The 27,838-nt window shown below is 36.4% G+C and overlaps 1 protein-coding gene across 1 annotated transcript in view; it reads right to left on the bottom strand.

Moving 5' to 3' along the window:
* Positions 1–27,838, bottom strand: part of LOC150104473 (homeobox protein cut-like) — a 436,834-nt gene that overhangs the window by 107,273 nt on the left and 301,723 nt on the right. The window contains exon 10 of the mRNA XM_090395558.1: positions 14,884–15,884. Within this exon, the coding sequence (XP_090251684.1) occupies positions 14,884–15,884 (1,001 nt within the window). The remainder of the gene's footprint in view (positions 1–14,883; positions 15,885–27,838) is intronic.

Raw genomic sequence — 27,838 nt, 5'->3', positions numbered from 1 at the left:
AGGCCTCTTCTATCATCTGCTGTTTAGGTGATTATTATTTGCAGATGCATGCCAGCTATATTTTTCTTTGCATCTTCAAGCCTACATCATCAGTCAGCTAAATATTTTGTCTTGTTTACCCTCTGTTTCACACACTAAACAGCTTCAAATTACACTTTCATGACACTGCTCTTCTTCCTGTTGGACGCTGATTCTTTACAGTTCTTGTTTCATCAACAATACTTCCCTCCCATCCTATTCTTTTTGTATTCCCAGAAAGAAAATTACAATATCTTACATAAATATTATTTCCTTTACATTCTGTTCCTGTAACTATTATTATTATTGCATGACACTTCCAAGGACTCGTAGAGGGAGGGCACTCTATTCGACAATTCTCTGTCTCACCACTTAATCTACCAACTACACAAAAGACTAATCATCATCATCTACACACTATCTACTACTCGCTACCATCACTAGTATTTTTTTGTCTGTAAATTGTGTGTTCTCATGGCCAATTGTCTGTATGTGGGATGAAAAACCCCGAATTTCTGGGGGGGGGGAAACCTTGCTACTTCCATATGAGATTGGCTAGCTCACCTTCAATTGAAAAAATCCATATAAAAATACCTCTCATTACAACGAGAAACAAACGTAGGCCTTTTCCAGTTGAAGGGTGCAATGTACCACCATTCTTCCAATTGTGCTACAGAGGCACTATAGCCTCCTGTGTCAACTATTTCAGTAATGCCTATAATTCTTGATCAAATCAGATTAACCAGTAATGAGAACGCCTCTTTCATTCCAGATATGTGAGCCAGTGAGCCATTGGTATACATTATTAATGTAATAATGCCATCCTTTAAATTTACAGATAATCTTGCATATTTTACTGACTGTCCTATTCAGATATGACTCCTCAGAAACAAAAAATTAACATTCTTTGCTAATATCCATTTTTTCAATCACATGTATCAAAGCTACACATACCTGTGTACACAATAAAATAAAAGTAGACAGGTATGTCACACATACCTGTCTGCTTTTATCCTAAGAGCCACAGTTCTTCCTTCTTCAGTAGTACTTCAGTTTTCTGACCAACATTTATAAACACCTAAATACATTTAAATGCAAACCATCATTCAAATATAAGTTCTTCAGCCCATTAAATTCATTTTGTATATCTCTCAACTGTACATCATTTCTCCTACACCTCCTAAGATCAATTCATTTGTTATCATGGCCTTTAATTCACTCATATCATACTATATTGTGGAAACGAACAATTTTTACTCTCTCTTCTTTTTTGCTTCTTCCTGTAGCAAAAGTGGACGTGTAGCATTTATGCATCCACTCTAAATACTGAATTTATTTACTTTCCTTCTTTGCTTTCTTATGGCATCATATCTTTAATCTTCAGGATAACATGATAAAGTCATGCTCTTTATTTTATTGTGTACACAGGTATGTGTAGCTTTGATACATGTGATTGAAAAAATGGATATTAGCAAAGAATGTTAATTTTTTGTTTCTGAGGAGTCATATCTGAATAGGACAGTCAGTAAAATATGCAAGATTATCTGTAAATTTAAAGGATGGCATTATTACATTAATAATGTATACCAATGGCTCACTGGCTCACATATCTGGAATGAAAGAGGCGTTCTCATTACTGGTTAATCTGATTTGATCAAGAATTATAGGCATTACTGAAATAGTTGACACAGGAGGCTATAGTGCCTCTGTAGCACAATTGGAAGAATGGTGGTACATTGCACCCTTCAACTGGAAAAGGCCTACGTTTGTTTCTCGTTGTAATGAGAGGTATTTTTATATGGATTTTTTCAATTGAAGGTGAGTTAGCCGATCTCATATGGAAGTAGCAAGGTTCCCCCCCCCCCAGAAATTCGGGTTTTTCATCCCACATATCTTTAATCTTCAGGATAACATGATACGCCTAAATACATTTAAATGCAAACGATCATTCAAATATAAGTTCTTCAGCCCATTAAATTCATTTTGTATATCTCTCAACTGTACATCATTTCTCCTACACCTCCTAAGATCAATTCATTTGTTATCATGGCCTTTAATTCACTCAAATCATACTATATTGTGGAAACGAACAATTTTTACTCTCTCTCTTCTTTTTTGCTTCTTCCTGTAGCAAAAGTGGATGTGTAGCATTTATGCATCCACTCTAAATACTGAATTTATTTACTTTCCTTCTTTGCTTTCTTATGGCATCATATCTTTAATCTTCAGGATAACATGATAAAGTCATGCTCTTAACATTCACAACCTGTTCATGGAATCACCAGCTAATATTGTCTTCTTACTCTCCATTTCTTGCTTATTCATATTCTCTTTTCATCTATCTTTTCTGTCTCTATGCTGCTATAGCACTTGGCAGGTACTTCTCCTGTCACTTGAGCTCATGCTTTGTACACACAAATGTGGCTGTTTCTTTCATTATGGCCATCTTGTCATTTTTCTTTATCTTACTACTTCTTTCATGTTATTTCCTTTCCAGCTCACAACCACATGATTTATATTATTAACATCAGATCTCCATGGAGTCAAAAGACTCAGTGTGGGAGGTCCACTCATGCAAAATGATAATTGAATCGTACTTTAAACTCATTCACGGTTTCTGCACCACTTCAAGGTAATGAATTTCTCACCTTCTACTCTCCATGCTAAAAATCTGCTCCTCACTCCCTCTGCTTGTACCATCCTTATACAGCTCTCAGGGATGGCCTTGTGTTCTACCCTTGTAAAATCTCCTCCACATTAATCTGGTAACAACCCCTCACCAACTTATATATCTCAATCATATCTTTTTATTCAAAATGCTCAGCATGTTGCATTCCAGTCTGTCCTCATGTTCAACATTCAATAGACCTGAAACTAATTTTCATCCCATTGAAAATGAGGCGACCAGATCTACATATGGTAGTTCATATGCAGCCTGATCAAGGCTTAATACAAGGGAACTGCAGCTTCCTTGATATTGCATGTCAATGTCCTCCTTGTCATTGCCATAATCCATTGATATTCTGATAATTTTAGAAGTAACCCCTGAACTTTCTCTGTTTACTATTTCTCCCAGATCTCTCATCTTTTTCACCTCCTTCAATACTTTGCATCTCAACCCTGCTTGCCAAATTTCAAGACTGCACTTTGCAACATTAAGCTGATAGCTCCATTCATTTGCCTACGCACACAGTCTATTGAGATCTTCTTGCAAGGCTACAACATCTGCTCTGCTCCTTATAGTTCTTCCCAACTTTACATCATCTGCAAACAACTGCATATTTCAAGTTAAGTTTGCCCAATATCATTAAGATAAAAGTTAAACAATAATGGTTCCTGTGGTACTCTACTAATGACCTTCCTCTTTTGGAATATCACTTCCTAATATGCAACTGCTGATACCTATCTGACGACGAATAACCTGTCCAACTCCATCTGTTTCAACTTAGTTACTAGCTTGTCATATGCCAATCTATCAAAGTATACCATTATATGTGCATTTCCCTTATCCAGTGAATTTGTCACCATGTTGTAATACGCAAGAGGATTGCTAACACATGACATCGCCCAAACAAACCCATGCTGACCATCACAGAGAATACTGCTATTACCAACCCACTTGTGAATCCTAATCCTCACCAACACCTCAACAACAACTCCAGACAGACTGGCCTATAATTTGTAACCTTTGCAGTCTTCTCCCTATCCCCTTTGTCAAGTGGAATAATTTTTCCCACTTTCCACACCTTTGCGACTTACCCTGTTGCATGACTCATGTTAAAGAGGTATGAGGGTGCTGTTAATTCCCGAGAGCAGTATTTCTCAAATGTATGCATACTCTCAATGGGTATGCGAAAGGTCATTAAGGGATACAAGGCACTCTTTTTAATTCTGATTACTTTTTAAAAACCTTTTATATGAAACAGCTTGCAAGTGTAGCATGGAATGAGGAGTTAGCTGTAAAAGAGATCAATGCAGCTTGGGATTTTCAAAAAATATCTAATAGATGCAATGTTTAAATGTATTCCAAGAGTGAGAAGGTTAAATAAGGTAGGTGTGAGATGGATGAATAAAGAGATTAAGCATGTGATACAGAGAAAAAGGGCATTGTGGAGGCAGCATAAGAGAAGTGAAAATAACCAATTTCATGAGGACTACAAAGACCAGGCAAGGTCTGGTTGGTGAGAGTAGCTAAAGAGAGGTATGAACAGCAGTTAGCTAATGAAGCCAAAAGAATCCTAAAGAGTTCTTTCGATATGTAGCCAGCAAAAGAAAGAATGATTATGGAAGGATGACAATGATTGGAGAAAATGGTATAAAGATAGCTGTTGCAGAAGGTGTGGTGGAGATACTTAATGAGCAGTTCATAAAGGTCTTTCAATCTTGTGAAAATGTGACTTGATGGAGAGATTGAGAACAGTTGATGATGGGGAAGAGAGAATGACTGTAAGTGAGCAAGAGGTGTATAGGGAGTTGAGCAAACTAGATGTAAATAAGGCTGTGGGACTTGATAATATATCACCACGTATTCTGAAGGAATGTGACAGGGAGTTGATGCCGGCCTTGACATATTTTTTTAATATGAGTCTTGCACTCAGTCAACTTCCTAAGGAGTGAAGGAGAACAGGATTGTGCCACTTAGAACTCAGGCATCAAACTATAAGCCTATCTGTGTGTCAGGTGATGTAGTTAAATTGTTGGAGAAGCTTGTGAGAACTAGGATCCAGAATTGGGTTGACAACAATGGTATTATCTTTGGTGGACAGCATGGATTTGCTAAAGGGAGGTCATGTTTTAGTAATCTACTTACTTATTACAATAAAGTATTACAACCTACTTCTTGTAAGGCCACAACATCTTCTCTACTCTTCATGGTTCGTCCCATTTTTGCATCATGGACAAAGGAGAAGGATACACAGTAATATACTTAGATTATGCAAAGGCTTTTGATAGATTACTGCATGATGACTTAATAGTCAAACTGAAGTGGATGGAATTGGATATTAGATTGATGCATTGGATTGGAGACTGGCTATCTGATAGGTATCAACAATGCCAGCAAAGGTTGATCGATTGGTAGAGCCTCTGCTACTAATGGCTCAGTTAAGTAAGTTTAAGCGCGGTTAGTAGTTGGAAGGGAATCAATCGTTCGATGCTGTTGGCACACTCTCCCTCGATGAGTCTTTGGACTCCCTGGAGGTGTCAAATAATAATAATAATAATAAATAATAAAGTGACTGTTTCCATGGACAGAGGAGAAGGATACACAGTAATATACAGGGTGTTCGGGATAAATTTGACATATTTATAATTAATTATATTTTTCCGTAAGTTACATGTATTAACACACACTTCTCTTCATTTAAAAGTTTGGACCCTTCTTCATTCATATACAAGATGTCAGAAAGGACGGATAGCTGGAACCCACCTGAATCATGGAAGAGAATAACTTGTATCATGATGATTCGTGCCCGCCATCAAAATAAGGATATTACGACTGCTGCCCAATGCTCCCTGAATACAGTAAAAACAATCAGGCATGAACTAGAGACTTGCAATGGTGACTACGAGGATGTAGCAAGAAGAAAGATCCCTAGCAGACGATCTGATTGCGTTCGTACAGCAGAATTCCTCGCAAATCTGCAGGAACAGGTGTTGAAGAACCCTGGCATTGGAATTCGGGCTTTGTTCGTGGAGTTGCTAACTGTAGTCAAGCCCTGGATAACAAGGGTAGCCAATGGTAGGCCGTATGTATGGCAGCAGGATTCGGCCCCTTGCCACACCTCTGGGAAAAGTCAAAAATGGTTGTCTGAAAATTTCTACGACTTCACCAGTCCAAATGTTTGGCCTCCAAACTCCCCAGACCTTAACCCCATGGATTATTTTGTATGGGGCGCAGTTGAAAAAGACACCAATCGCACTTCCAGTAATACAAAAGCCCAGTTAATGGATAAAATTAAAACAGTTTTTGCGGCCCTTCCCAGGGAGACTGTAGCATCAGCTTGTTCGAGGTTCCGAAGCAGAATTGAAGCTGTGATCGATGCTAATGGTGGTTATTTTGAGTAAATCTTGTTGATAGTATTGTAATTAACTCTGCCTGTAATGTTTTTTTGTCAATTCATTAAATTTAATAGATACAAAGAAGATTTTCTTTTTCCTTACGAAACTGTCAAATTTATCTCGAACACCCTGTACTTAGATTATGCAAAGGCTTTTGATAGATTACTGCATGATAATTTGATAGTCAAACTGGAGTGGATGGGATTGGATATTAGATTGACACTGGATTGGAGACTGGCTATCTGATAGGTATCAACAAGTTGTGTATGGGGAAGTGATATCCAGGAAAAGAAAAGTTACTAGTGGTGTGCCCCAGGGGTCTGTTTTAGTGTCATCGCTGTTTAACTAAAAGAGACCCCTGAGGCACACCACTAGTAACTTTCCATTTCCTATATAATAATACCAACTTGTATATTAATTATATTGGTGAAGATTTGGATGGAGATATTCAGTTGTTTGCAGATGATGCAAAGTTGGGACGAACCATGAAGAGTAGAGAAGATGTTGTGGCCTTACAAGAAGACTTGAATAAATTTAGTGATTGGGCACGGGAATGGGGATGCGAGTTCAATGTTGCAAAATGTAAGGTTTTAAACTTTGGAAAACAAAAATGGGATGCAGAATTTATGCTTGGTGAAGATATATTGTTGGAGGTGGATGAAATAAGAGATCTGGGGGTGATGGTGGATAAGGATCTGAAATTTAGGGGACACATAGCCAAAATTGTGAAGACAACACGAAGGCGTCTGGGAATGATGCAGAGGACACTTGGCTTGTAGAAGTAGGGAGATTCTTGTGCCATTGTATAAGGCTTTGATTAAGGCCACACATGGATTATTGTGCCCAGATTTCATCATCTAGTTTTCAGAAGGATGAAGATATGTTGGAGAGGGTCCAGAGGCGACTAAGGTAGTTTGTAACCTCTGGAATGTCAAGTATGAGGAAAGATTGAGAAGATGCAATTTGCAGAGTCTGGTGGACAGGAGGAAGAGGGGAGATATGATAGAGGCCTACAAGTTGGTAAAGGGTTATTATAGGATCAATGCTGGAGAAGTTCTACAGAAAATAGTGGGAGATCAGGGGAAAACCAGTGGTCATTTCTGGAAGCTGTATAAAGATGTGATTAGGGGAGTGAGATGCAGGTTTATTTCATGCAGAGTTCTGAATGACTGGAATGCCTTGCCTGAGAGTGTGGTGTCTGCAGATAATTTGACTGTATTTAAAGCACACGATGAGCTGTGTGTTTGATAAAAGAACCTTCTAGATGAGTCTTTGACTCTATGGGGTCTTGGGTAATAATAATATATTTGTTGCAAATAATTGCACATCTATTCTGTAATTAATTTTTCGATAATGAAAAAATCAAAACGGATTGTTAAATTCTTTTCATGGCATATATGAACTGACCTCTGTTAAAGCTAACTGGTTGATGACACGATTGCATTTCAGCTGTTTGCATTAAAAGTTTAAATTCAAATAGTTCAAACTATGTCAGAATTTTCTGCTAAATTTTGCAATCATTCCTATCTTAAATTGTGAAGATTCTCAGTGATTATTTCATAGCACATATGTGCATTTTACTGGGTTTTCTTCATTTGTGAACTGTAAAACAAAAAACTAAACTGTCTTCTTCATATGAGCCCCATCTATGTTTTAAAAAAATATATATAAGGGGGACCGGAAAGTAATCAATTATTTTTAATGGGTCATTTTTAATTGCAGGCATAGACTTCTGTGGTTAATTGGTTCAAAAGATATATTTCGGTGATTACATCACGTTTTTATTATTCATTTATATAAAACGCTGAAATAATAGTTCCCAACAAGTTTTGTAAATCATAGGATTTACATCTTCAGGGGGGTAAATAGTATAACTTAAAGTTTAAACAAGAGAATTAATAAATACAAATCATAACCGTCTGGCTATTCATAAAACTCAAATAACAGAATGCAGATATATAACGTTATTGACGTTGAACAATACTGGACGATGTCACATGTTCTTGTTCTCGTTCATACAGTCCAAGCTCAGATTGAGGTAGATTTTTTATTAGAGCTGACCACACTTGATGGAGAATTAAACCTTGATTTTTATTGCATTGGGTTGGGTTTTTTAACATATTAGCAGCTTCTTGAAATTTAAAGCTTAAAGCTTCTTGAAATTTAAAGCTTAAAGCTTCTTTAAATTTAAAGAAGCTGCTAATATGTTAAAAAAACCCAACCCAGTGCAATAAAAATCAAGGTTTAATTCTCCATCAAGTGTGGTCAGCTCTAATAAAAAATCTACCTCAATCTGAGCTCAGACTGTATGAACGAGAACAAGAACATGTGACATCGTCCAGTATTGTTCAACGTCAATAACGTTATATATCTGCATTCTGTTATTTGAGTTTATGAATAGCCAGACGGTTATGATTTGTATTTATTAATTCTCTTGTTTAAACTTTAAGTTATACTATTTATCCCCCTGAAGATGTAAATCCTATGATTTACGAAACTTGTCGGGAACTATTATTTCAGATTTTTATATATAACTGAATAATAAAAAAATGTGGTGTAATCACCGAAATAGGTCATTTTTAGCCGATTGTTTTTTCTTAAATAACACATAAATTATTAAATTTGATTTTTATTTAAATATTAGCATTACTTTTCTATTTAAAAAATCTATTTTTTTTAATATGGCGGACTTTAAAGTTGAAGAGCACCATTTACGTCATTGTATGCTGTTTTTGTTTCACCAAGGAAAGAATGCTACCGAGGCTACCAAAATCATTTGCTCAACTTATGGAGATGTATTGAAGGTTAACAAATGTCAGCGATGGTTTAGGAGATTTGTAGAAAAAAATTTTGATCTCTCTGATCGTCCTCGATCTGGAAGACCTCTTACTCTATATGACGATGCTCTTAAGAGTCTCGTTGAATCAGACCCAAAACAAACCATACAAGAATTAGCAGAGAAACTCAATTCATCACGGTCCACTGTCCAAGAGCACTTACGTAAGAGTGGCAAGGTTCTTAAACAGGGCGTATGGGTACCACATGAACTGTCAGAAAACAATAAAGCACAGAGACGGACGATTTGCAATTCATTGTTGACCAGACAACAAAATGACCCCTTTTTTGGAACGAGTCATAACTGGTGATGAAAAATGGGTACTGTATAAGAATAATAAACACAAAAAGCAGTGGCCTTCTCCAAATCAAACTCCAATTCCAACACCTAAAGATGGACTTCATCCACAAAAAGTTCTGTTGCTCGTTTGGTGGGATATTCATGGAATTATTCATTACGAACTCATGGAACAAGGTAAGACTATCACAGCAGCCATCTACTGTGAACAATTAGAGCGACTACATCAAGCATTGTTAATCAAATGTCCTGCACTTGTCAATCGAAAAGGGGTAATTTTGCAGCAAGATAATGCAAAACCACATTCTGCAAGAATGACGCAAGAAAAAATTAAGCAGTTAGGATGGGAACTTCTACCACATCCTCCATATTCGCTGGATATTGCCCCTAGTGACTATCACTTATTCAGGTCCTTAGAACACAGCATAAGAAATAAAAACTTCCGTTCGCAAGTTGATGTCCAAAGGAGTTTGATATCATTTTTTGCCTCCAAAGAAAAAACCTTTTTCAAAAAAGGAATTCTAAACTTAGTAGATCGTTGGAATAAGGTTATAATTAACGATGGCGATTATAGAATTGAATAATGTTAATTTGTTCTTTAATAAAATTTATATTAAAAATGTAGTTCAAAAAATTGATTACTTTCTGATCCCCCTTATATATAGAAGTGGATTTCACCATTAACTATGTTCCAACAAAAAACAATTTCATTCATCTCATTAAACTTTTTTTTATTATTGAAAATTTAAATTTCATTTCATAATTTTTGTTTGTATGTATATGATTCATATAACAATTAAAAAAAACTTTTGTATGTATGCAGTTTATTATAATGCACATGTTAAACACTAAATACCTTTAGAATTATTTGTGTTTGAATGAAACTTCTTCCAAATTACCTTTTCTTGAGAAGACCAGAGTTACTAAAATTTTTAAAGATTTGCCTGTACACAGGATGAAAAACTGAGTTTTCAGGAAAAAAATTCTATAAGGGCCAAATGGTTTTGTGAAGGATAGGTCTTGCCTTAGTAGTCTGCTTACTTTTTTATAATAAAGTGACAGTAGAGTTGGATAAGGGAAATGGCTACTCAGTGATATTGCTAGACTTTGCAAAAGCATTTGACAAGATCCAACATGGAATGTTGCATAAATTAGAACAAATAGGGATGGATATGAATTTGGTGATTTGGATTAGAGGATGGCTGATGAACAGATATCAAAGAGTGGTTTATGGGTGAGTTGAGTCTAGGAGAAAGCAAGTGACCAGTGGTGTACCAATAGAGCTGATTACTTGGTCCTCTGTTGTTAAATTTGTATATCAATGATATAGGAAATGATTTGACAGAAAATTTTCAGTTGTTTGCTGATGGTGCTAAATGGGAAAGAACAATGGTAAATTAAGGTAATGTAGAGATCCTGCAGGAAGACTTAAATAGACTAGCAGTATGGGCAAAGGTAGATGGCTGCCAGTTTAATGGGGTCAAGTGTAAGGTGGTGCACTTTGGGAACAGATTACAAGCCATGTACTATATTGATGGAACTGAACTGCAGGAAACCAGGAACTTGGGGGGGGGGGGGAATTGTGGACTTGAAGTTGATGTTTAGAAGGGTATTATGAAGGCAATCAAAACAGCATTACATGCTTGTTGAAGAACACGTTAACAAGCAGGGATAGAGGGGTTAGGTTATTGTTCCGTTATATAAGGCTGTAATAAGACCACATCTGGACTAATGTACAGATCTAGACTCCTGGATTTTATAGGGATGAAAGAAGTGGTGGAGAGGATCCAGAAGCAAGTGACAAATATTGTGGCAGGTCTATGGAATGCTCTCTACGAGAATAGATTAATGGTCTGTGTGTTTCAAAAATTAGCTGAAAGGCAAAAAACAGGGGATATGATAGAAGCATTTAATTTATTAAAGGGGTTTTATAGAATTGGCACTGAAGATTTTTTTGTACATGGAAAGAAGTGAGAGAACAAGGTCAGCAGTGGAAGCTGTGTAAGAGCGGTTAGTAAAGTTAGGACTCGATTTTTTTTTGCTTGGAGGGTGGAATTGGTTGCCAGAAGTGGTTGTGGATGCTTCATCAGTGAATGCATTTAAGGAAAGATATTATAGGTATTGTGTGAATAATAGATCTCCCATGATGATTCTTCTGACTCCATGGGGATATTTGCATAATAATAATAATAATAATAATAATATTTGTAAATATATTTTAAATAGTAGATTAATTTCATAACCTGGTTTGAGACCATCTTATTAGAGGCTGCAAGTGCTGAGTTTGACCTCTAGGGAAGGGTTTCTGGATAATCTAATTGTTAGCCCATTCATGGTATAATGTCCTTCAACATACTGTTTAGTGAAATTCACATAAAAATAATTATAAACTAATCAATATTTCCAGAGTGGTCATTAAAGTAATGGAGAAGCTGTTTAGGACTCATATTGAAAGACAAATAAGTATATGGCACTACAAGCATCTACAGATGATAGCAGTATAGCTTGTCTTGGATGATTCATATAAAATTATCATTTTCTTTTATCTTTTGTATCTAAAGTTAGCTATATCATTCACTATACAGGTATTCACAAAATGAAATTGCTTAGCACTTTTTATACTAATACAACTATAAAATTTTAGGGTGGACATTATAGTCCTGTTTTAAAAATAAACATTTATTTAAATATAAATAAATACGTTTACAGGCTCTTAGTGTAATCTCCATTTTGCCATATCACTGTTACCTAACATTTGGGTAAGTTTTCTTATTCCTGTCAGCAATCCTTTTATTTATTTATTTATTTATTTATTTTTGCTGACCCTTTCTGATAAGTATACAGGTAAGTTTACTTATCAGAAAGGCTAAGTCATGGCTCATCAGTAATTCTTTCATCTTGGAACATGTCAAGACTCTATAGTCTCTATATAGTAGGGTGAGGAAGCACTTGCCACTGCCATCCATACTTGTCTACCAGATCATATATTTCACATAAATTAAGGGCTCAGGCTGCAAACATGTTAGCTTTTGTTCTAAGAATTTTTGGACACAAAATATCTTGTAGATACTTCCTATAGAATGATGACAATACAATTCATTTGCAGGTACTCACTTTATCACACACCATCACTTCATGTTATAATCCATGATCATTTACTTAATCTTCAACTGCTGACAGCAACATTTTTTTAGCCAAGGAGATTCTGGTTCAAAATCTCATATTCATGTTTCTTGTATGGCAACAGTTCAGCTCAAAAATATTCACTTTACACCTGCCTTGTATACCTTATTAAATAAGATATACATTGAGGAGACAAGGCAAACTTCATGAGGAACGTCAGAAAGAACATTTAGTTCATCATTTGTGAGTGGCTTGTTTGTTAAATCTGTAACCCAGCTATCATAGATAGGCTCAGTTAATGGTTGAATATTATAGCAGTTTCTTCTTTCTAATATTTCAAATTCATGAACTAATCTACGTTTATGATTTAAATACCCCTGATGATGTCCATGTTACTTTGGATAAAATATACTGGAGTTTTGAATTTTTTTTTTTTTTCCTACATGTTATAAGTATGTATAACACATGTTCCCTTAAAACAATTGATTACAAATCCCTACAGCAAGGAATATTGGAAAACATAGAAGATATAGCAAACTGCAATTGAAGAAAGGCTAATTTATATAATAAACTTGTGTTCCTTAGGCATTGTCACACTGCTGATATTATTTTTAATTTTGTAAAATATGTAAAATATCTTCATTTTTCTTCCACGCATATCTACAATTCTCTTCATTTCACTCTGGGTATGCTTCTTTCTTGCCTCATCTTCACCAACTCTGTTTCGTTTTTTCTGCAGCTTGTATCATTTTTCCCCTATCAGCCACTCTCACTGTCTTACATCTTACCATCAGTCACACATGCTTTTTTGCCATCAGCCCTGTTTTCTTATCTTACTGTTATAGTATGATAGTATGCCCACACTTGCGAGAGCTTTGCTTGGCGACTTGCCAAAAATAATCGATTCATGCTGAAGGGGAGAAAGAAATGATGTACGAATTGGTCACCAACACGTGAAATCACATGCTTTCTTGTCTGTCGCTGTACTAGTAGTAGTTTGATTTTTGTTGTCGCAGAAGACGGACTGATTACCCTATTATCAGAATGGATTCTCCTTCTTCTGACATGCGCAGAAGTGTCGAAGGGTCTCGCATCTGCGGGCGTACTATAGTTGTTGAAAGTTTTTCACTTGGTTATGTTATAAATTAAAGATACCAAGAAATTATATACTTGGTTTAATCCATTAACCAAGTGTAAGCAAACAAAGTTTCCGTCTGAAGTATCTTTCAGGACTGGGGCAACTCATGGCAAAGGTGGTATAACTTCTCATCACTTGCCTTAGTATCCCATAATGCAAAACACATCTCCTTGCAGACATGTATAATGCTATGCATTAAGGGAAGGGTCACCACCCAGACCGGTTTTGACCTTTATTGAGGTCTCATGAGTGGGAGCCAGACCCAGAGGTGGTCATACTAAGGTGGAAGTAATGGAGAAGTCATATATTCCTATATGAATTGCCAAAAGGTGTCACACCTTATTATTAAAATACTCTGAATTAGAGATAGATAGTTGTTGAAAGTTTTTCACTTGCTTACACTTGGATAATCTCTAATCCAGAGTATTTTAATAATAAGGTGTGAAACCTTTTGGCAACTCATATAGGAAAATATGACTTCTCCATTACTTCCACCATAGTATCACCACCTCTGGGTCTGGCTCCCAACGATGAGACCTCAATAAAGGTCGAAACCGGTCTGGGTAGTGACCCTTCCCTTAATGCAGTTTCACATGCTTTCCTAACATTTGTCTAATCTTTCGCAATATCCATGTCATTTTTTTCAATACCATGTTCCCTACTCTGATTTAAAAATTTCGTGGTCCATCATCCTATTATACTTCCTGCATACTCACTCTCACTCATTTCTCTTATTGAAACTCTCCACATAAACATCTATAACATCCCCCCACACATACATATCACATTCATGGCACTGTAGCATTCTTAAAAAATCAACACCATTCACTTTGTCTTTTGTGCCAACCTATGCAGTGATCTTCCCCTCATTGCCATTTTGTTCCAGAGCACTAAACAACAAACAGAGAATTTAAAATAATACTGTCTAAAAATTTAACTAATCACAAATATGATACAGCAACACTCAATCTAAAAATTGCAAAATATCACGAAATAAATATAAAATTAACTCGTCTTGCTGCACCCCATACATGAGCCATCATCATACGGTGGCAATATTTTAAGAAATTCTAAACAGCAAATTCTATAATGTTTTCATTTTTTTCATGGTGTTTTTTTGTATTATTTCATTCTTCAAAGTTCCATTATGGTGTGGTATCATATAATTCAAACTCTTCCAAGAAAATACCTTCAATTCATGACACTGAGCTTATAGGAATTTGGGGTTTAATTTGATGGATCACTGAATGCCTGTTTTCCAGGAACCAGTTAGATGTAAAAATGGAAATCTACTGTATTTAAATTCATTTAAATTTGTATTCATACTTGAATACAAATTTAAATGCTTTACATACCAACATCTCAGTAATAAGTAAATATAATATATTTATGTTACAAATTATGAACTTACCTTTTTAACTATGTCTTCAGTATTGAGATTGTTATACTGATCAAACTGATGTTGTGTGATTGGAGGAAGCACTGCTTTCATAGGTCTTTGTGGGAGTGCTGTAAAACTTGGGGGCGAAGACTGTGTGAGGAGTGAATTTGTAATTGATTGCATTCGTTGGAGAGGGGAAGCAGAGGAATTTAAATCATCTCCAGTAGCAGTTATTTCAGATAAAGGAAGCAATGGTGTTGGTGGATTTATAACAACAGCTGAACTAGGCATATAAGACATAAGTTTAATAGAATTTTCTGATGTTTCAGATTGCACAGGTGAGAATGCACTTCCAGTGTGTTTCATATGTTCAGTTGGCATACAACAAGGCAATTTCTGTTCTTGATTGCTGCACATATATCCTCCTACTCCTATATCCTGCCTACTAGATCCTGAAATAGCACATGTATGGCAACTTAAGGCAGTACAAGTGTTTCCATTTGCTAAAGAACTTTGTACACTTCCAGAACTACAGAGATTGAAGGAACCTGAAGTTACAGGAGGTAACATATGAGAGAGGAGAGAAAGTTCCTGGTGATAAATACTGAGGGCTTGCCTTATTTCTTCCTGAGTATGTTCATACTGAGAGCTTGTAAACCCCTCTTTTATTCTTTTACCTAAATATTTTACAAGTTCTTCCTGATAAATATGGGCTACCATTGCATGTGGAATATCAGATGCATATTGGAGTGATTTTCTAATACCATTTGTGATATCTTGATAAGTTGAAAATGGGCTTGAGTCTTCTTTTTTATTTTCATCAGCATTTTCTAAGTCAGATTCAACAGCCCTATTTTCCTGTCTGTTTTTAGTGGCATCTAATGATTCAATCAACAGATGTCCATTTGTAACAGGGCTACTATCTTTATTACAACAATTCATATTCAACTGAGCTTCATTAAGAATCTGCACAATCCTCTCCTCTGCTACTGTATTTTCTTGCTTATAAATAGGTTGGTTAACATCTTTACCTAAAAGATAAAAATGAAGTTTTCATTTTGAATGTGAAAGATGTTGTTTTTGCAATATATAAAATCCACATCACAAATCATTTTCATAATCAACAGAAAACAACAATAATAAAGTCTTAAATGTTTAGAAAGGGTTGTCAACCTATGGTTTCTGAGCCACAAACAGTTCTGTGGAAAAAGAAGAATCGGAAGACCAAGAAAGAAATGGCATCAGACCGGAACAGGCCACCTGGCCTAAAATCCATGTTAGGAAGAAAAAGAAGATAAAATGGTTTAACAGAGAAAATAAGCATGATTACTATGTAATGAAGGCATTACATAGTAATCAGTTAAATGAGGAGTATAAAGAGAAGACTAGGAATGTGACTTAGTAGGTATGGAAACCAAAAGTGAAGAATAATCAGCAATTAGCCAATAGTTCAAGAAATGTTCTAGAGTAGGGATTCTCAACCTATGGTACGGGTACCACTGGTGGTACATAAGCCACTGCCAGGTGGTATGAAAACAGAGTATAAAATAAAAAGGTAAATTAACATTTTTTAACTTGCAGCATGAGTTGAGAATTAAAAAGGCATGCACAAATAATTAACAGTTCTACTTAAAATATTTCATGCAACTAAATGAAAACAATTAGATTTCACATTATCATTAAAAATTTTTGTATAATAATATACAAAAATAATACGTAAGTTCAATTTGAATTTAATAAGTATTAATCAAATGACAATGACAGAAAGTAACTTGAATATGTTTGATCGGACAACAATGGGAAACAGTTTGTCCGTTGTCGTTTCTTTAGCTGCGAGCTGCAGTTACAGTTAAGAAAGTAGTGGAGTTGGATTATTGTCTTTGAATGTGAGATTTTATTTGTGAAATTGTCATATTTATATGTAGTTTGTGTCAGAGGATAGAAACCGGAACACGAATAAATGGTTAACGAGTGGGTCCTCAAAAAGAATGAAGGGAGAAATGAGTGTAAGCAGGGGAAACAATTCTTCTCTGCCAGAAGCCACTACTTCGAATCCTAACCAACTGATGGAAGACATCATTGTACAAGAATGCAACAAAAAGCCCCATACAGCACAATGTAAATATAACCTTAGTTATTTATCATATGGTTTCACATATATTGGAGAAGAACCCACACCTGTTCCCCAGTGTGCGATTTGTTATGAAACGCTATCAAAACATTCAATGAAGCTTTCCCTTCTTAAATGTCATTTTGAAACCAAGCATGGCGATTTAAAACACAAACCTTTGGAATGTTTCCAGATAAAACTGTCCGATTTGTCAGCAAGGAAAAAACAAATATCCTCATTTTCAGGATTTAACACGAAGGCTCCAGAGTCATCTTATGAAGTCAGTTTAAGAATAGCTAAGTCAGGAAAACCTCACACGATCGGAGAGTCATTAATATTACCAGCAGCTACAGATATGGTTAGAATAATTTTGGGGGAAAAGGCAGCAAAACAACTTGAAATGATTCCATTATCCAATGACACTGTATCAAAAAGAATTTCAGATTTGTCTTCAAATGTTAAGGAGCAGTTAATAGAAAAAGTTGAGGCTAGTAAATATTTTTCCATACAATTGGATGAAACTACTGACATTACTAGCATGCCCCATCATTGCTCCATCCTTGAATGCTTCATCTCGAGGCCATGGAGCATTCATCGCGAGGCTTTAGCCGCAAGAAATATGCTTGTTGCTCTGAAGACAGTTTTGAATGAAAGTGTGAGAATTGTTAACTTCATTAAGTCCAGAGCTATGAATTCACGACTATTTTCCATTTTGTGCAATGAAATGGGTGCTGAACATGATTCTCTTTTACTTCACACCGAAGTTAGGTGGCTGTCGAGGGGAAATGTATTGAGCCACCTGTTTGAACTTCGTTGAGAAGTGCAGATTTTTCTCTCTGACAAATCCTCAGACTTGAATTATTTCACTGATGAACTGTGGCTTGCCCGGTTGGCTTACCTGGTAGATTTATTTTGCTACCTCAACCAGCTGAAAACGAGCTTGCATGGTGTGCATACTTCCTTATTCTTGACAAAATTGCAGCTCTTAGGAAAAAAACTTGGCTTCATCATTAAAGAAAGCGATACTGGAAACATGTGTTCCTTTCCATTGTTGGATGCTTTCTTAACTGAGAATGAAATTCTTCTTCATAGTGAACTGGCAGTGAATATAAAGAAGCATCTTGGGAGTCTAATCACAGATTTCAAGGAATACTTCCCTGTAAAACCTGGCTTCAGAGTTTTGGATTAGAGAGCCGTTTTCCATTGACCTTACCAGAAAAGTTAACTCCTTCCTAGAAAGATGAAAGAGGATGGATTTAAGACTTCTGGTTGGCAAGAAAAAATGAATGCTTTTTCTGAGATCATATCCAATAATCTCAGAAAAAGCTGTAAAATTTCTGTTGGTGTTTGCAACTACTTATCTTTGTGAATGTGGGTTTTCTTTCTCATTTATATCAAAAACAAGTACAGGAATAAGTTGAATGTTGAACACAATTTAAGACTCAAATTAAGTCAATTGAAACCAGACATTAAGAAGCTGTGTTTAGCTAAACAAGCACAACCTTCACACTGAAACAAGAATGTGAGTTCTGTAATTAAAAAAATGTTACATTTATAGCTTGTACAGATTGTAAATTTATTTGAGAACTGGAGTACCATTATCAGGAATATGTGTTTGTCAAAATTTGTTTATGTATTCACTCATTATTTTAATTTTTAAAAATTTCATATTTTACAGAACAATCCATTGAATAGATTCAAGGAGTATCTGTTTCTCCAATAAATATCTGAATAAAATAATAAATAACTAAATAAATCACTAGATAAATGCTTATTTTGCCCCCGGGACCAACAAATCACGCTTTTCCAGAATAAATTTGCTTACTGGTACATCTAATATCCTGAATTAAATATAGTGGTACACCACTGGAAAAGGTTGAGAACCCCTGTTCTAGAGCATTCTTTTGAAATGTGGTTAATAGAAAAAGGATGATTATGGAAGGAAGGTGTTTATTGCTAAGAATGCTAAGTTAGCAACCACTGCAGAGGATGTAGTTGAACTATTTAATGAACAATTTAGCAAAGTATTTTATCCCCCAAAGTATGTAATCACGAGAAACTTGAGAGTATAGGGAACAATGGTGAGTGAACATGAGTTATATGAGGAATTAAGGACACTTGATGTTAATAATGTAAGGCTCAATTACTTATCAGCATGTGTTTTATAGGAATGTTTCTGTGAATTTAACAGGCCAATTCCCAAAGAAAAGAGGATTAAAATTAAATTATTAACTGGGTAGGGGTTGAGGGGAATAAGACTGTTTCAAATTTTTGGCCAGCCCATGTATCTAGAATTCAGAGCTGGGTTGAGATCAGCAGGATTCCCTGTAACATGTTTCTGTTAAGAAAGTCATGTTCTAACAATATATTACAATGTGGTGGCAAATACACTGAATAAGGGAGATGCATATGTATAGTAGTAGTATATTCAAGAATTTGCAAAGCCATTTGGTAAACCATTTGGTAAGATGAAAAGTGTTTTAACAGGAAAACTCAACCTACAATTGAAAAAAAAATTAGTAAAGACATTGATATGGAGCATTGCACTGTATGGATGTGAAACCCGGATTCTAGGCAGAGAAGATGTAAGAAGATTGGAGGCTTTTGAAATGTGGTGCTGGCACCGCATGAACAAAATAAAATGGACAGAAAAAAAATCAAACCAACAAGTCCCGAGAGAGATAAACGAAACAAGAACTGTAATTAAATCGATCAAAATTAGAAGGGATAGGTGGTTTGGACATATACTTCGACATTGATGGACTTGTGAAAAGAATAACTGAAGGCAAAATAGAGAGGAAAAGAAGAAGAGGCAGACCAAGGAAAAGCTTTCTTGACCAAGTCAAAGACAGCATGGGTTTGAGGAGTTACCAGGAGGTTAAGAAGAAAGCCAATGACAGAGCGGAATGGAGGAAATTGCTGCTGAGCTACCAGTCCCAAGACTGATGCAACTGATGATAATTTGGTAAACTGTTTAAATGGTATTATGCAGTTGCTTGCAGATGATATAAAACTGGGTCTTATATTGTGGGTTAACAAATGGATCTGAATAGACTAGCTGAGTGGGATGGCAATGCAGTGATACAAAGCATAATGTTCCAAAATTTGGAAGGCAAGGTTGGGATGAAGAGGAAGGAAGTGACGGAAATAAGTGGTCTGAAGTGATGGCAGAGAAGGGCCTGAAATTTAGGATATACATTACTAGAACTGTGAGGATGTCACAATAAATTCTGGTGACGACAAGGAGGACACTGACATGTAGAAGTAAAAGATTTGTTTATGATTGGAACCAAAATTGAAAACAAATGTTTATAAATTGGAACCAAATGTGATGATGTCTTATATACAGGGTGTTCGGGATAAATTTGACATATTTATAATTAATTATATTTTTCCGTAAGTTACATGTATTAACACACACTTCTCTTCATTTAAAAGTTTGGACCCTTCTTCATTCATATACAAGATGTCAGAAAGGATGGATAGCTGGAACCCACTTGAATCATGGAAGAGAATAACTTGTATCATGATGATTCGTGCCCGCCATCAAAATAAGGATATTACGACTGCTGCCCAATGCTCCCTGAATACAGTAAAAACAATCAGGCATGAACTAGAGACTTGCAATGGTGACTACGAGGATGTAGCAAGAAGAAAGATCCCTAGCAGACGATCTGATTGCGTTCGTACAGCAGAATTCCTCGCAAATCTGCAGGAACAGGTGTTGAAGAACCCTGGCATTGGAATTCGGGCTTTGTTCGTGGAGTTGCTAACTGTAGTCAAGCCCTGGATAACAAGGGTAGCCAATGGTAGGCCGTATGTATGGCAGTAGGATTCGGCCCCTTGCCACACCTCTGGGAAAAGTCAAAAATGGTTGTCTGAAAATTTCTACGACTTCACCAGTCCAAATGTTTGGCCTCCAAACTCCCCAGACCTTAACCCCATGGATTATTTTGTATGGGGCGCAGTTGAAAAAGACACCAATCGCACTTCCAGTAATACAAAAGCCCAGTTAATGGATAAAATTAAAACAGTTTTTGCAGCCCTTCCCAGGGAGACTGTAGCATCAGCTTGTTCGAGGTTCCGAAGCAGAATTGAAGCTGTGATCGATGCTAATGGTGGTTATTTTGAGTAAATCTTGTTGATAGTATTGTAATTAACTCTGCCTGTAATGTTTTTTTGTCAATTCATTAAATTTAATAGATACAAAGAAGATTTTCTTTTTCCTTACGAAACTGTCAAATTTATCCCGAACACCCTGTATATTATAAATCTCTTACATAAATTGGACCAAATGTGATGATGATAGACGGACATCAGAGAGTAAGTATGAGGAGTTAAATTCTAGAGAAGGCAGATGGCTAGCAGTATGATACAGGATTCTGTGCTTAGACCGCTGCTATTTAATTTGCACATTAATGATACTGGAAATGATTTCAAGTGAAATATCTGGTTGTTTGCTGTTGATACAAAACTAGGCAAAGCAATAGTTTAAAAAAAAGATGCTTGTAGGTTGACTTTGAATGAAAATATGGGCAAAGGATAATATTCACTAGTTTAATATGGCTAAGTGTAAGGTTATGCACTTTGGGATGAAAGATTACAAACTTTCTACTACACTGACAGATCTATACAGGAAATTGGTGAGATTAGGGTTTTGGGAGATGATGGTGGACAGGGATTTAAAGTTCAGAGGGTATGCAGCAAAAGTAGTAAAAAAAGCTCATCGGATCACCTAGTTGTTGAAGAACACACTAGTTAGCAGAAATAAGGATGTTATCTATTTATGAGGCTTAGATATGATCTCCTGGGTTCCTAGATGATGAGAAGGTGATGGAGAGATGTTTCCTCTGAGAGTAAATTGAAAATTTGTCAGTTACACAAATCCATTGATAGACAGTCGTAGCTTGATTCATTGCCCATGCAGGCACTATTGTTCTACAGAGTTTTTGTGACCATTCATATGTGGTATTGACATAACATAAAAAATATATACATAAAGTTACTAAATGAGTTTTATAGGTTCATTATTATTATTATAGTAATCTCTATGAAGTCAGTAAACTGATCATGGGAGGCCTGCTCAACCAGCAACAGGTCTATTATATTGAATTGTGAAATTATTTAAACTTCCTGCATTCACAATACACTCTAGCAATGCATTCCACTCATCAACAACTCTCCAAGCAAAAAAATATACTCCTCACACTCTTCTTCACCACCACATCTTTATACAACTTCCAGAGATGGCCTCTTGTTCTCACCTTAATGTCCACTTTTTGATAATTCCTTCTGTATTAATCTGGTAGAAACTCTTAACCAACTTGAAGGTGTCTATCATATCTCTTTTCCTCCTATCCACCAAACTCTGTAATCCATATTTCCTCAACTGCTCTGCATAACCAATACTCCAGAGCATAACCGCCACCTCTTTCGATATCACATTGGTCATTTTGCACCAATGTGATATTGAACACAACATATGGCACAATAGTCCATGTGTTGTCTGACCAATGCCTTATATAGAGGCACCACTACCTCCTTATCTCTACATGTCAATGTACTTTTATAATAGCAATATAATGTGCAGTCTTCACAACACTTGCAATGTGCCCTCTGAACTTTAGTCCAGTGTCTACCATCATCCAAAGATCCTAAATCCTGAAGCACAGCTCCACAATACAGTACAGTATATAGCCAGATATCTCTGTAGCCCACTTGCATTTATTAATATTAAAACTATAACCTCACTCATTTGCCAAGCTAAAAGTATATTCGGATCTTCCTGTAGAGAATTACATCATCAATACTAATAACTTTGCATCATCAGCAAACATTTGAAGATCCTAAGTCAATCCTCATAAATATCATTAATAAATTAACATCATTATAATATCATTAACAAAAAAAGTTACAGTAAGGGCCCAAGAACAGACTCCTGAGGCACATCACTGGTCACTTTCCTTTTCTGAGACACTGCTCCATCATACACAACTTGTGGTATTGTTCAGAAAGCCAATCTTCAATCCATCTAATCAGTTATCCAATCCCGTCATCATCTTATCATGAAATGTAAGCAGATTACTAAAACAAGACCTGCTTTCACAAACCCATGCTGACCATCATAGAGAATTATTCCTCCTTCCATGGTTCAACTACTACTTCAGTTCTTCTGATCCAAACACCTGCTCAGACCAAATAATAGAAATCATCCTCACAGGAATGAAAGCTTTTATCCCTTATTCCACTTCAAATTCTCTGCCACCATCCAAGCCTTGGTTCTCAAAAAAAAATGTGCCAATGCTGTAAAAGAAAAAACCTCTGCTTACCACGAATGTCTCAAGATCAAAACTCCAACTGCCTATACTGTAGCTCGCAACAGTTGCAAAAAAATTATTACTGAGTCCATATCTGACTTTGAAAGGGCCAAATGCTGCAAACTCACCTCCTGCCCAAATGGCAGTCACTCCTTTTGGTCCTTTTGCTAAGGCAATTGGGTGGAACTTATGCCCACCAAGGTTTCCACCACTCTCACATCTGGATAGTACTGTAGTTACTTCACGTAACAAGGCCAACTTACTGGCATCACTCTTCTTTTCCAATTCCTGCATTGATGACCTGGGCAAAGTTCCCTCCACTCCACCAAGAACAGCTCCTCTTCATGTCTCCCATAGTCTTCCGACAAAAAGAAATCCAAAGAATTCTTAATAATCTGAACACAAACAAGGCATCTGGTCCTGATAGTATCTCACCTATTGTGCTAAAAAATTGTGCCCCAGAACTAACACCTATACTGTATTGCCTCTTCAATCTATTCTATTCAACTCGCATCTACCCTACAACATGGAAACAGGTCCACATCCAGCCCATTCCAAAGAAAGGTGATAAAAGTCCACCACCAACAAACTACTGTCCAATTGTTCTCACTTCTGTTCTCTCTAAAATTATGGAGGTCATCAACAACCAACTCTTAAACCACCTAGAGACATACCAATTAAGCAGTGACTAGCAGTATAGATTCTGCCACTCATGATCTGGTTGATCTTCTTGCTTTCACCACCCACTTCTGAACTCAGGCCATGGAGAAATTTGGAGAAACTCACGTGGTTGCTCTCAACATTTCAAAGGCTTTTGATCAGGGCCTACTTAAAAAACAGGCATCCTATGGTGTGCCTTCCTCACTTTGCAACTGGATCACCAACTTTCTCACTGGCCACTCACTGCATGTCATGGTGGATGGTTTACTCTCCTCAGATTTCCTCACCAATGCAGGAGTACCCCAGGGCTCTGTTCTTTCACCCGCTCTCTTGTATATTAATAACCTGCTCTCACAGACTTCCAATTGTACACTCTATTCCCCCTTTTCATTCGACAATCTTGTAGTGCTCAAGTATTAGAATCCTCAATGACCAGGGACCCGAACTCAAATCCAGCTATAGCCCAGTGGGGAAAGGACAACCTTGTAAACTTTAATGCCACCAAAAGTCAGTTCTCTCGGATCTCTCGCAAGAAAGATCTTTACCTTCATGAATACTGTGATATCCAAACACAATCAGATTTCTCTTCTTGAACTGACCTGCACCTCCAATCTTTTCTGGCACAACCACATTTCAGTTATAGCCTCTACAGCTGCCAAAAAACTTGGTGTACGTTGCACAAGACACTACTTTACAGCTTCTAACAGTACACAAATCCCAAATCTGCCCTGCCATGGAATACTGCTCCCATATTTGGGGTGGTGCACCAAAATCCTCTCTAAGATTACTCAATTCTATTCAGAAGAGGGCAATCGCTAATTAATGATTGCTCTCTCTCTCTCTCTCTCTCAGACATTCAGTTTCTGCCTTGTGTTTCTTCTACAGATATATCATGAACAGTGCTCTGCTGAAGTGGCTACTATTATTCCTCCAAAATCATTAAAACAAGAGCCACTGCTAACAACACCCTTTTACAGTCCATCTTGAAACTCACTGAACCAATCACTGCCTCCTCTTTCATTCCATCTACTTCTGTCCTTTCGAACAGTCTCCCCCACTCTGCTTTCCCCAAAGATTACAACCCTCAACTGTTCAAGCAAAATGTGAACAGATTCTTCCTTTTATCCATTCCTCTTGCTAAACACAGCACTGATGGGCTATGTGGCCTTTCGTGTGTGGATCAGATATAAAAAAATCTAACCCAAGTAACACTTGATACACCTCTGATTCTTTCACCTTTAATTCTCATAAAACTCACCTTCCGTCTACATGTTGCACAGCATTATTCACACCAGTATGATATATAGTTCATGCAGAAGAAAATTTTTAAACCCTGGAAAATTCACAAGCATGTGGCTGCACAAAGACTAGATTTTTTTCATGAGTGAAACTGGCTACCAGAGAGCTTTGTTAATGAATGAATTCAAGGTGATGCATGATAAGTATTGTGTGAATTTGACATGGGTCCACAGTGGCAAGTCCATGAAGTTGCTCAGTTAATACAAATAATAACTTATATGTTTCTATTATATTTTCTCTTTTCTACCTATCAAGTAAGTTTTGCAACCAACCTTCTTTCTGTTCTCATGCTTACCATGAGAACTTCTTTCCAATCTCTGCCTTGGCCACCTGTCTCCATCATATTCTCATCCCTTATGAAATGCAAGTGACCAATTCTGAGCACAGTTGGATGTGACTATTCAAGGACATAAAAAAAGGAATAATAACTTTGTTTTTGTCACTCTTCAGTGTTCACAGGATCACCTATATGTTGGAAAACACTCTTCAGTGTTTTCCAACATATAGGTGATCCCAGTGGCAGACCGTTAACTTTGGGGGCCTATGCAATTAACCAAAATTAACCCAAGTTTGGGTTAGTTGTGGCGACTCATTTGCCATTTTGTCGAAAAACTGTTTTTTTTTATCCTTTTTTAATAGAAAAAATTATAGGCAACAGACATTGAAGAACTTTTTTATTTTATTTGATGCACTTGGATATAAAAGGTTTTGTATACATAACAAACATCAAACATAAATAAAAAATAAAATATATTAGGGATTATTTTTAGTAACAAACAAAAAAACAAAACAACAAATTCTTGACAAATGACAAAGTATATTTTGATTTTACCGACAGAGGCGACAGAAGACAGAGCCGTATTTACTATAATTTAAAACATTGATATTTGATATTTAATTCAAATCCAATAATGTTGCAAATTAACGATTTTAGCATTACCTAGGCACAAAAATATTTTGTATAATTTATTTTTTCTTAAATTTGTAATTTAAATTGTTTTTATTTTTTTGACTGCAAAGTGGGCCTTTTGATTGAATGGGGTCCTGGGCTGAAGCCCATAAAGCCCATGCCTAATTCCGCCCCTGGGTGATCCTTTGATTTTGCTTACTTATATGTATAATGAATGTTAACTCACTATCCTGTATCTTCAACAGTTTCTTACGGTGGGTTGTTCCATCAATGTAATTGACGGAACAAGACTGCAAGAAACTGTTGAAGATAGAGGGAGAGCAATGCAAAGTCAAGCAGATGTTATAGCCTTGCAGGAGGACTTGAATAATTTGCATGAATAAGCAGGTAAGTGGAACTGTCAGTTCAATATATACACTTGGTGGGAAAACTTTAAAGGAGGTAGAGGAAATGAGAGATCTGAGAGTAGTGGTAGTGGTCAAGGACCTGAAATTCAGGGACCACATCGCACAAGTTGTGAAGACATCACACTGGATAATGGCAATGATGCGGAGGACCCTGACATCTAGAACTAAAGAGAAATAAAAAAAAAAAAATTATGATGCCATTGTATAAGGCCTTGATCAGGCCTCATATGGATTATTGTGCACAGATCTGGTCAGCAGTTTCATGACAATGAGGATATGTTGGAAAGAGTCCAGAGAAGATTCACAAAAGTTGTCAGTGGTCTTTGGAATGTGTAGTACGAGGATAGATTGAGAGAATGTAAATTGCAAAGCCTCATGAATAGGAGTCAGAGATGGGGGGGGGGGTGATATGATTAAGACATAAGCTAGTCAGGGGTTGATATTAGGTTAACATGAAGGAGATTTTTCATAGAATGAGAGATGGGGCCATCTCTGGAAACTGTATAAAGAGGGCGTGAGCAGAGGAGTGAGGAGAAAGTTCTTTGCATGTAGAGTGGTTGGTGAGTGTAATGCATTGCTTGAGTGTGTTGTGAATGTAGACATATTGAATCATTTTAAGGCACAGTTGGATGAGCACTGTGTACAACAGTGTGTACCTCCTATGATGAGTCTCTGACTTCATGGAGGTCATATGTTAATAACAATAATAATGTATTACAGCTCGTAATCTTTTTTCATCCCAAAGTGCATAAAATTACAATTTGTCATCACAATGAATTAGTGATTGTTACACTTTCCACAAAGTCAGTCTGTTGAAATCTTTTTGTAAGATCTTTATTCAACTTTTATTGTTTCAACTCATCAGCAAAATTCAAATGAAACTATGATGATATTCTATATAGAAATCATTCCCAGTACCATTAACAAAATTTACTTTCTCACAGATTGTGCTCATTCATACACTGTCTCTGATGTTTGAGTTAACAGCTACCCTCTTACATGTCACCAACTGTGCTACCTCAAAGAGTATTATATTCCTATTCATTCTAGTACTAAATTTTGATTATGGATTTCTCCATTAGCAATCATAATGATACCAATAGAATCACTAGATACCACCTATCCATCAGAATAATGTGAATATAGGTGGTATCTAGTGTTCAGTAAAATTAGTTCATTTTCTGTTGTCTTTAAAAAAAAGTTAAATTGAAGATTATGAAGTAATTCACTGTATGGATGGTGCTGTTTGGCACAATAATAGTTGATGTTGGGTGAGTGAGAG

Source organism: Typopeltis vanoorti, chromosome 7 (assembly GCF_054136105.1).
Source record: "Typopeltis vanoorti isolate ZY-2024b chromosome 7, IOZ_Tvanoo_1.0, whole genome shotgun sequence".
Taxonomy (NCBI): domain Eukaryota; kingdom Metazoa; phylum Arthropoda; class Arachnida; order Uropygi; family Thelyphonidae; genus Typopeltis; species Typopeltis vanoorti.
Note: the sequence above shows the minus strand (reverse complement) of the source record. Positions and strands in the feature narration are given on the sequence as shown.